We start from the raw sequence: 12052 nt of genomic DNA, 5'->3' as shown, positions 1-12052 counted from the left end.
ATCGCCGACCACTGGTTTGGCCTCTCCGAACCCATGAGGGTTTCCCCCTTTGCCGTCGGCCTTCGCCGTGTCGGCCGTGGCCCGAACGGTCAGTCAAAAGGAGGAGACTTACCGGTTCCCTGTTTCGGTCAAAGCAAGCCCAGGAAGAAGAAAAGAAAAAGAAAAGAAGAAGAAGAAAGAAAAAGGAAAAAGAAAAGAAGAAGAAGAAAAAATAAAATAATAAAATAATAATAAATAATAATAATAAATAGGATTTTCTCTCCTCTCTCTTTTGTGAAGAAAAAAAGAAAAAAAAGAAAAAAATTAAATAAATAAATAAATAATATAAATAATAAAATATGAGAAAGATAGTTTCTCTCTCTTTCCTCTCTTCCTTCAGCCTGAACTAGTATTTTCTCTCTCTAAAATTGGACTTTCTCTCTACTTTCTTTCTCTAGGATATTTCTCTCTCCTAAGATTTTTTTAGAATTTTGAGAAGAATGATGATGAATTTAAATGATCCTAGTGATGGATTTTTTGATCTGCGATCATCGGACGGTACACCGACACCCACTTTGATCAGATTAGGTATTTTTAAGATTCTATTTTTCATGATTTTATTAAATTATCCACATGATAATCTTAGCATGATTTGATATGATCGATCGAATTTATTGAATCATATCGTTTGAGGAGTCCAAGAGAAATTTTCTCTCTCTAGAATTTTCTCTCTCTAAGCCATTTCTCTTTCGATCAATTTCTCTCTCTAAAGAGATTAGTCAATGAAAGAGTTTCTTTTAATATTTATGATCTAATGAAGAATCCTGATCCATGATTGTCAAACAGCGTACTAACACTCACCTTGATCTGACCATGAATCCCTAGATTTGATCATCCATGATCCCGATCTAGCCATGACTTAATTTGATCATGTTCATTCTCCAATCGAGATATTGGACCAATCGTAATGTTGGATTGTGTCACCTGATCAATTCGAATTATACCTCATGAATTCTCTCTCCGCTAATTTTCTCTCTCTACTTGATTTTATGAAACCAATGAAGAAACTCCGGTCCTATTACTTCGAATCCGATTTGATCTGATAGTCAAACTTTGGATCGTTTAGGTCCTAATTAGATTTTGATTAGATGAAATTAGATGATCAGATCCAATCTAAACCGTTGAAATATGGTATTCGTATTTTTTTTAATTATTAAAATTGATTCTGTATAAGATTGTGGATGTTTGATCATGGGATATCACGATATGATCTACGAATAGAATTTTTTAAAAAATAATTTATAGAATTATGTGGATTTATTGGAATGCGTTCAAGGTAAGTAATGTTTCACTTTTTCTAGATTTATCGATAAATTATAATATATTTTTTGATATGATTTGTGAAACGATGCATGAATTGGATGAATGATATTTTATTATTTCAAATATCTTATCTGAAATGTTATGATGAGGCATGATTGAACATATTGATTTCATGATGCATTATATTGATTGATTTCGATACTACATGATTATATATTTTCTTATTGAAATTAGAATATGAAATATGAATTATGAAGAATTTTGATACAGGAACAATATGAATTGACAATCTGACTATGTAAAGGATCCCGCCAATGGGGCATATATGTTGACAATTGATTTATCCTGAGAGTTTATGTCGCCAGCAAAACCAACGACATATCGCCAGAGAGACCAGCGACAAACCGCCAGAAAGACCAGCGGTTCCGAAGGACTTTGCTGTCAGATGATTTGTAGCTCACCGTAAGAAGATACGCAGTGTTATGACCCTGCCACAGGAAAAATGTAGTCATAGCTCATGGTTGACGAAAAGAATTTAAAAATGAAAGAAATTAAAATCTCGAAAGAAACTTGAATTTTCGAAAAAAAATGAATTTGACATGAATTATGTTGCATAATTGAAATTGATTTCGAATTGATGAACTTTATATGCTTATTTTCTATAAATGGTTATTTACTTAAATGCCTGATAAAATCTGTTGAAAAGTGATCATTGCTTACTGGGCTGTCTAGCTCATTACCTCCTATTTTACTATTTTTATAGATGTTGAAAAATTAAGATGATACAAGATATGAATGGAAAAATGATCAGAAGCAAAATCCCTATACTTTTATTTTAGGTTGAAAGTCTTATTGAATTTGATGTAAAGTCTATGAATCATTGTTGAATTTATTGAGATATTAAAGAAGAAATTTAGACCATTATATTTTGGATTTAAAATATTATCTAATTATTCTGCTGTGTTTTAGGATAGCATGATAAGATGCCTTGCATGCTTATGGAAAGAGTTTTCTATAAGTATGCGGCGGTTGTCATGACCCTCGATTCACAATCTCGGATCGGGGGTGTGACACATACTGAAACTATATTATAGAAAAAAATATTCGTTGCAATGGTGATACCACGTCAAATTTATAACAAATCAATGAAAACCTTTATATTTCATCGGTTCTTGTATGTTTCATCGATTTTCATAGAAATACCCACACTATTCCCTTGTATTTCATCCATTTCTGACTGTTTATTAGTTTGTTACAATAATGACGTGATATCATTGTTGCAACAAAAATTACTCATATTATAGAATTCTTTAACAAATCTTTTTGCCCAAGTTTTGAATATTTTGTTCACTAATACCTACAAGTGCAGTTATACTCATATTTGTGTGTTGCTTAAAAATATAAAATTCATGCGAATCCACCTTTGGATCGCTTAAAGGTAGCTTCAAGAACTGTGCTGACGAATATGCGAATTCACCCCCCTTCTCCCTATTGCTGTTATGTTCCTTTTCTCTAAATACATGGAAAATTATTCGGTGGACTAGGTCCACCTTGGACGTAAGACAAAATGATCCTAGGTGGTGTTGCTGTTAGAAGAGAAGGGAAAATGGTGTGAGATCATCCTAGTTTTTAGCCTCTCTCAAACCATTTCTTTTAACGAAACTGTTCGACCTTCTTCATTTCTAAGCCAACAAGGAATTTCTTAAGTAACTGTGAAGGATGCAACGGCAATTGGCGGATACCTTTCTTGAGTACTCGCAGCAGAATAACGTGGATACCTTGACACACCATACCAAAACCGGAGAAGAGGCAAAGAAAATTAAGCCAAAAGATCTTTAATTTTCTTTTCTTTGATGTAAATAGACGAAGGTACTTCCTTCATATCGCATATTATTAGAAAGAAAAGCAAAAGATTAATTCGCAAGTAACGCCATTATTCTCTCTGGCGGCCTCCGATCACTCTCTTAATAAATTGCCCGCCCATCTGAGACATCTCTCCATCCCACAGCTCAATGGATGCCATGCACTGCCTCCGCATGCCGCACGGGCCAGCGGGAGGGCCAGACCGCTCGGTACTCTCCCACTCTTCGCGGAGGAGTCCCCTCCTCCACCGCCACCTCGCCTTCCCCAAAGGAGGCGCCCGGTTGGTGGCGACTCGCCGGTGGACGGTGTGCGCCCAAGCGCCGGCACCGTCACAGCCGGAAGGGGAGGATGCCAATCCCAAAGGTCGCCTGGGAGGATGGAATAGGATGCGCGGGGCGGCGGTGGGCGCGGCCGTGGTCCTGGCCTGCGCCCTGGGGGCCGCCAGTTTGAACCGCGGGAGAGGTGCCTATTGCTGCCCAAGTCAAGTCGCGCCAAGCCAGGTCGTGACCTTGTCTCCGACGGATAAGTGTGCCAAGGTGCTGTTCGACGTATTTAAGAAAAGAGCCGCACCACCCAACGAACCACCCATCCTGCTTCAGCAAGTCGCTGAGCAAATCGGGAACGAGCTCGACGTCAATTTTATGGATCGGGAACCCAAGAAAGCGCGCCTGTTACGTTTGCTAGCAGAACATCTGGTCGATGAACTGGCCAAGCAGGTTTGCAACCTTTCTACTCTCTCTTCTTTCTTTGCATTAGATCGCACTTTTCACAGCTTTTAAAACGCTCCAACCACTCCCTTCCATCCCTCAACATAATTCACAAAATAGATATCATGCTGGGAAGCGGTGCACAATACGGTCCAATGATTCACATTGCAAAAGAAAATCAATTATTCTTTCGCACAAAGAATACAATCCAAACCCAACTACTCTTTGCACTTTTTGCATGTGAAAGACACATATGTTCACGGGCATGCGTTAATGGTTGTCTTGTAAAATATTTTTATCGTAGAGTAAGGTGCAGCCATAGATAGCCTCCATCAATAAATGAACGGCTATCAAACAAAAAGTATATGAGTGCAAGCTGTGCCGCACGAGACCTTATTTGAGGGCCATCTATCTATCCTCTGCTGGCGGCCGCCCAGTCATGACTGCATTACATTCTGCGGTGCCATATGTGCACCGCAAACAATCCTTGTTGACTTTTTTTTCCAATAAAATGGCTGTCTCGTAAATCATAGAGACATTCTTTTTGCTGCCCTCTTCTGTCGTTATATCAATTCTGTAGATTTTGGCCTCAAGCTATTGGCAAATTGGATCGATTGAGGTCCAATCTTTGAAAAAGAATACGGATTTATTGGATCGCTTGAGTCAGGTATGGATGAAGTGCGACTCAAACCTAACTCAAAAAAATTACAGATACGGATTAGGGCTACGTTTTTTCAGATCCACAATTTAGATCAAACATTTGATTATTCTTTTACAACTAAAATATAATAAAGGATTAAAAATACAATAATCAACAATTAAACATAAACCTACTGAACTTTTAAACTAAAAGGCCATGTTAAAAATGAATTTTCATTTATTTTTAATCAAGGTATGCAGGCTATAATTTTAAAAATAAGTATTGAGATATTTGGGAATATTAAAAATAAGAATCTCTCAGAAAAAATAATGAATATTTAAATATAATTAATTAAGATTAAGAAAAAGTGATGGGTTGTTGAGATAGAAAAGAAAGTATTAGTTTAAATAAGGATTCAAATTAGGAAAGGTATCTACAATGAAGAGGGTTTATATTATTCAATTTTTTCATAGAGGCCAAATCAAGCTCGTTATACAAGCTATATCAGGTCAGGTCCTACATCCAACCTAGTTCTAAAATCAAATCTTATTTTTGACCCTTGAACCGACTTAGGTGTTTTTGTATATGGATCGAGTCGGGTCAACAACTTTGAGGCCGGGCGAGGGTCATGAGTCGATCGGACCCATGTGCGGCCCAAACCACTCATAAATTTTTTTTTATGGTAAACAGTTTGATTTTAACATGTCCAACGCACTTAATTTAACCAATCAGTGGATGACCATGGTCTATTGATCCAGAAGAGAGTGCACAAGAAGACATCCCCAAGGCTCATGGACATCGCAATTCCACAAATTTATTTTCCGCTGTTAATTTCCATATGCATAGGATATCTCATGCCAACTACCCGAGCTAAGCAGGAATCTTCAAAGAAAATATATTCTAAGAAAACCCATCCTATTTCGCATGCTATTTCTAAAAAATATGCTTGTTGAGTTGGTTAGGAACCATTTGTTAGCCATCAATTCAGTTGTATGCATTTCAAACACAAACTGCAATATGAAATATTACAATTAAAATTATAGTTGCAAAAATTATTTTTAATTAATTGCTTGTAGAATATTGAGATACATATGATAACTGTGTATGTGGTGAATTGTTTACTTTTCTACTATAGTGTTGACATAAAAGCAAAACAAAATCTAGTATTAGTTTAAATATATGCCTGTGTGTGTGTGTTATGTACTATCATTTACTAATAAATTTATATTTAAAATATTTATTAAAATAATTAGTACATATTTTAATTTTTTAAAATATATCAATTAATATGTTAAAGTTATATAATATTAGCTTTTAATAATTGGAGAGTGGCAAGGGACTTGTCTTGAGAGTTGTTTTCAATTGTAACAAATTTTGCAATTAGATCTATGGTCAAGTTTGCCTGTAATTTAATTATGAAATTTGAACCATATTTGTAGTTTAAATAAAAACTACGGTTATAATTTTTTGAGATTATGTGTGGCGATCCATTTCTACCCTACACTCATTCAATCCCTTGAGGATTGACCTCAATTAAAATCAACTATTATCTTCTTGCCTAAGTGACAAGGGATGTCCTACCAAAAAAAAAAAAAAAGTGGCAAGGGATGACACTACCCAAGCATGCACTTAGTTGTTTATGGTTATAATTATTAGATCCAAATATTTGTTTTGAAAATAAAATTATTATTGATTTTAGATTTCTTTTTCATATGTTCGAACGTGAACTTGACAATCCACCGGCCACACACACACATATATAACGTTAAAGAAAACTTTTATTTCAGTAGGATTCTAGAAAAGATATATTTTTTTTTTCTATGTGGCACGCATGATTTTTCTAGAATTTTTCTAGGATTCTTTCTGAATATTAGAGAGGGTAAAACTTTCTCTCCTATCCATTTAATTAATAGATAGGGAGATTAACCATTTTTTGCTTTGATAAAATGTTCATCATACTAAATGACACAAACCATATTTCATGGATCGAAAGTGGAAAGAAATGCTTCAAAATTTTAAGTTTATGATATCATTTTGTTAGTCAAAAATCAAAATATTAGGTCCCTCTAGTATTCTCTTTCTTTTCTTCTATTTTTTTCAAAGACAGAAAAATAAACTAGGGTAAGCAACAAATATGATGAAGCCCTCTTTTCTTTGAATTGTTTGTAAAATCTTTAGAATTTTTGTTGGCAAAAATTTATTGCTCTCAAAAAAAAAATGTCGAAATAAGAGCAAAGAATAGCAAAAATTTTGTATAAATAATATCTTCAACATCAATCTCCATGAGTTATCATCCTTCTATATAATTGACTCCAACTATGCCTGTGCTGGAAAGTGCACATGGGAAAAAAAAAAACTCAATTGTTCTGTGTCTTTTTGCAGGACTACTATTATTTGAAAGCGTTCCACAAAGGACAGGAAACAACGGATTTATTATATGGAGAATGGCGTCAACTAGAAGACGGTGACACGAAACGTAATGTAGGATTTTTATTAATCGAGATATTCATCAATCAGGTGATTATGTTTACACATCATTAATTTTCCTCTGGCCAGATGATTTTCTTTTATTTTTAGTTCTAATAAAAAAGTAACTTCTCTGAAAAAATGGGGAACTCATCCATATTGATAATTACCAAAACACAAGGCTTGCTGAAAGCAAAGTTAGGCAACAAAGTTACAATAGAGCAGTTTTAGATACAACTTACAGTGAAATTTGAGCTTATAAATTACATTTGGAATGTCGTTTCCCAGGATACAATCACCACCTTTTTTTTTCACTTGAAAAGATTTTTTTTTTTTTTTTTTTTGATGCAATAGTTGAAATAAACAGTTGTGACAACCAGTGGTTCATATGCAATAGACCTTTCACACAGATCACGGAAATTGATAAATGATCTGTACAAAGTTCTAAAGGACCAAAATACATCCAATCTACATAAGTATCATCTTCCCCCCTGCTTGATAACCAGTCAGCACTTGTTATTTCCTCAATGCGCTCACGGAGCGAGGAGAAAATGACTCATAGATTGTTGTAATCTTACTGTGTTTCTCATAAAATGCAAACAGGGAGCTAAAGAGAAGAAAAAAAAGAATTATCCATGTTTATAATCGCTGGAGGAACAACTTTAATTTCTTTTCATTTTATATAACCCACTTTATTTTTGACCAAAGTATAAGAATTTTGGGCTGCAATGTCACCACAGTGGCACGTAATTACCTTTGCATGAATGCGATGCAAGTAACAACTGTACCCGGTCAAAACAATGGTTGCACCCTCTTCTGATAGGAATGGGTTCGAGGTTCTTCCATCATTTCTTTGAAAGGATTGACATTGAGTCTTTCTTTTTCTGTAAGTAAAGGGTTCGCTCCAAACCTTTCGATCTTGTTATAGTTTCAAACGTTTCAGAACTATAAAACTTCAGTACTCCAGGTTTTATTTTCATATTGAAAATCTTTTGATGGAGTCTGTTGTAGTCAAAGGAACACTGCATGCTGTGCTTGATTTATTACATACAATATTTTCATCTCCATTGTTTCTTGGCAGGGAGACTATCGAAACGCTCAGACCATCTGTGAATATGAACTTAAAGATAAAGAGTTTTCTGAAACGGATTCAAGGCCTCGCTTTTTCAAGGTGAGTTTGATAGCCTATAAAATAGAGGTCGACATTCTTTCTCAAAAACCAAATAGATGTCATGCATTGGTAGGGGACTCTTATCTTGTGAACCTTTGTGGCCAAAGACCTATGGCCACATGTGCTCATCCAGTAACTGCTCCGCATAGCTGGGGCCATGCAGTGAGCCACAGGGTGTTGGCTGCAAAGGAGCTATACTCATGGATCCTCCGCAATATCGTAGTGCAAAATCCAGTCTAAAGGAACAAATTTCCAGATGTGAAAAATCTCCAGACCGATACTTCATTTTGGATTAGCTCAATTTTGAGTCAATACACCTTGTGAAACATTTTTGTGCGTTCTTGGATGCCTGCCAGGCTATTATTAAGATGATGCTGGCCACGGAGAGCGTGTTGAATCCAGAGACAAAATCTGAGGACTTGCAGAAAATGATAGAAGATGCCAAGAAAGCGTGGGAAGATTTTCGAAGTGTATACGGTGGTGAGCTTGCACGAGAACCTAAGACTGACGATCACTAAATCTACAATGTGTTAGAGTCTGCTATTTCTAATTTAAATTCTAAGGCAAGACTTGCATGAGCTTTTCATGTAATATTTTTAAAACTATTGTATTCATACTTGTCACTTACTTGGATATGCAACGCTTCATATGCCTCTGAAGCCTAAAAAAGCTTCGTTATTCCCTACAGTCAGCATTAAAATTTGTTGGACACCATATACCTGGATTCCAATTCTGTCATCAATCGAATTTTAGCAGAGATTCCTCCCGTCCTAGTTTTTTAAAAGTAGTCCTAGTTTTTTAGAAGTAGCTTCTATATCTTCTTTCCATCAAATTAAATTATGCAACCTTCAATATATAACCCCATTGCTACTGTAATCATAAAACCTGTTTCCAATACCATGACAAATTAATAATTATTCAACCTTGACAGGAAAATGGGGAGGAGTTGGAGCACTTCACACCCCCACCCCCTGCTTCTATAAATTTCGGCGAATGTAAAGCACCAATCGATCCCAGCCTGTTCCGAACTTCCATTTGATCGTTGCCTACTCCAATCCGCTCAAAGAATCGAGAGATTAGGTGGGTAGCCTTCGACATTTAGGCTGGCTTTAATACCAGACGAGATACTCTTGGTAAAATGGGCAATGAATGAAAAGATTGTTAGCAGCCTCAGCGGAAGAAGGGAAGAAATTGAACACCCAGAATTGGCGGGCTATCCTTCCTCGCCAGATTATCACCTGTACGAAGCTTGTTTTTATGCCCCACTCACGTGAAGAACCTAACTTTCTCTTCGTCCTGCGGCAAATCACGCCTCCTTTGTTGACAAACCTGTAATAAGTTAATCTTCACACGTACTTGTGCGCGGCAAACTTCCAAATATCGTTGTCATGATTCCTTGAAGGGATCAAGGAGGACAAAACGTGTTGCAGTTGAGGAAGTTGAAGATGCCGTCCAAAAACATGGTGGTCATGTGATGTGGCAGCGCGCGGAGGTTGGGGAATAAGTAAGCCAGCGGTGTCTTCCCAAAATCTGTATAACGATCCATACGAATATATATTTACCACCTGTTTGGTTCAAAAGATGGATGAAAAGAAGAATAGATAGTGAAAGATGAACGAAAAAAAGAATAAATAAAAGAGGAAAGATAGATGGAGCTTCCACCATTTTTTTTGATAACACATGAAAGGATAAATAGAAATAATTTTCTTCTCTATTTGATATAAAGGGAACTAAAAAGAAAATGAATGATATTTATATAATATTTTTATTAGACTATCTTTTAATAAAAATATACTCATATCAATTTATAATACTTATTTATACTAAAAATATATAAATTTATAATCATTATAATCTATAATTATATAAATATTTATTTTTAATTTAATTTAATTAATAAATTTTAAATTAAATATTTATTAATTAATTTTATATTAATTATATAAATAAGTAATTAATTAATAATTTAAATTATGAATTAATATTTTATAAATAGTTGATTAAAATAACAAATAAAAATATAGAAATAGAAGATAATTCTAATTATTTAATTATAATTATCAAAATTATATAATAAAATTAAAATAATTAGTAATAAAATTTAATAATATATATAAATATATATAAATAATATGAATGAAAAATAAAAAAAAAATTATAGTTAATGAAAGATAATTTTATCAATACAAAAATCCACCCATCAATGCCCATCCATCCTTCCTTGCATCCTTCCAATTTGGGAAGATATATATTAGTGGGCCAGGATGGATGAACAACTCCTTTTTCATCCATCCTTCTTATAATTTTTTGAACCAAACGATGGATGGGAGCTATCCATCTTCTAATCTCATCCATCTATCCTCTCATGATCCCAACCAAATATAAGATTAGTCACACATCAGATATATATAATATGTGGATCTTGTGTGCTTATAAACAGCTAAAAAATCTAAATAATATGTAGCCCTTTTAAATGAAATAGTCCTAGGTCATTGCAAATAAAATCAGAGTAGATCCAATTTATGGATAATGTAGACTACAGAATATTGCAATCCTTATTCATTTGAGTTATTATCTTAGATACTTATAGAGGGCCAAAAAATCCAATGGTATTTTTTGACGAGCAATTTTAGTAAGATCCTAAAGGAAAGCTTAAGATAGAGTACTTAGTATGGAGATAATATTTGGTAGTTAGGATGAAGGCAATTTTTTTTTCCTATAATGACAAGCAATAGATACAAACTTCTTGTATGTGTTTCATCCTCTGAAGGAATTCCAAGCCCATTTAGCAAAAATAGAGTTGTTAAGATCTAGTAAATGTTTACTCAAACCCTCTTTCCTTAGATCTATGAACCTAGACCAAATCACAAGGCAATGAAACCAAGTTGTTTTACTTGGCCTTTCAAAGGAAGATTTTCTCATTTGCTTTCCCTTTTAATCACCCATTTATGGAATCTAAACATAAACATGATGTAAGTAGGAAGTGTTGGAATTTATCCGATTAACCCTATCCAGATATGGCCCACACTAACATGCATCAGGATATATTATATATATTTTATATTGATTTGGACTTTGAATAAAAGTAAATCTCCAATAAAATGATAGGGATATATTTGATGCTTATTATGATAAAATCAAATTCTACACAACCATCGTAAATGACATCTATCTTTCGGTCTTCATGACTAATTTAGATACTGCTTTTAATGAGTAAGGCATATTATAAAAAGACATCTTCTATAAATTTGGTCTCCAATTCATCTGAGAGTTTGTGAAATCCTCTCCATTGGGAATACTTGAAGTTAAAATTGGAAAACTAAAATGTTGCTCGAGACAACAAGAAACATACATCCAACATGATTTCTTCTTGTAATTGCAGATAGGCTGATTTAAAAGATTTTGAATAGAAATTGTTGGTGTAGAATTCCGTCGAAGTCGGAGAAGCTGGAACTGGGATGACCGCGGCTGCCGTCGGAACCTGCAAAGAAAGTCTAAACCGGAGTTGGGGGTGCTCCGGCAAGACCCTCCGACGCTCAAGTCAGTACTCTATTTCAACAGAAATGGAGTGCTCGAGCAAAATTTTGGCAGAATTTCGAGATAGAGTTACCAGCTTTTAGAAGAATGTATCTGGGGGTCCTTATTTATAGACGGAGGGTGTAACTGACCGACAGCAACGTCTGTAACCATCTGGTAGTGGATCGCTCAAAGCCGCGTGAAATTTGTTACGGAGAGTAGTGGCGTCAGGGGTCGTTCAGGGCCACGTGGAGCTTGTTGCGGAGAGTGGAGTGGTGTCCATTGTCGGGACTTGCCAGAGAGGGGTGGAGCTGCATGGAATCCATTGCAGAGAGTGGAGCAGGATGGCGGCTCTTGTCGTGGTTTGTCAGAGAGTGGTGGAACTGC

General features: G+C 35.2%; 1 protein-coding gene across 1 annotated transcript; it reads left to right on the top strand.

Annotated features, from left to right (window-relative positions):
* The first annotated feature begins 3196 nt into the window (after nucleotides 1-3196).
* On the top strand, nucleotides 3197-8865 carry LOC105048154 (uncharacterized). Its single transcript, XM_029265829.2, has 4 exons — nucleotides 3197-3881; nucleotides 6895-7029; nucleotides 8060-8149; nucleotides 8506-8865. The coding sequence occupies exons 1-4, from the start codon at nucleotides 3315-3317 to the stop codon at nucleotides 8665-8667; spliced, it is 954 nt and encodes a 317-aa protein (XP_029121662.2). The 5' UTR covers nucleotides 3197-3314; the 3' UTR covers nucleotides 8668-8865.
* The last annotated feature ends 3187 nt before the right edge of the window (nucleotides 8866-12052 follow it).

Source organism: Elaeis guineensis, chromosome 7 (assembly GCF_000442705.2).
Source record: "Elaeis guineensis isolate ETL-2024a chromosome 7, EG11, whole genome shotgun sequence".
NCBI classification, from domain to species: Eukaryota; Viridiplantae; Streptophyta; class Magnoliopsida; order Arecales; family Arecaceae; genus Elaeis; species Elaeis guineensis.
Note: the sequence above shows the minus strand (reverse complement) of the source record. Positions and strands in the feature narration are given on the sequence as shown.

Excerpts from the sequence above, each read along its gene's own strand:
- LOC105048154 (XM_029265829.2), top strand. The coding sequence starts at position 3,315 with ATGGATGCCATGCACTGCCTCCGCATGCCGCACGGGCCAGCGGGAGGG. Across the intron at positions 7,030-8,059 it reads TCGAGATATTCATCAATCAG|GGAGACTATCGAAACGCTCA; the intron begins GTGATTATGTTT and ends GTTTCTTGGCAG. Across the intron at positions 8,150-8,505 it reads CAAGGCCTCGCTTTTTCAAG|GCTATTATTAAGATGATGCT; the intron begins GTGAGTTTGATA and ends GATGCCTGCCAG.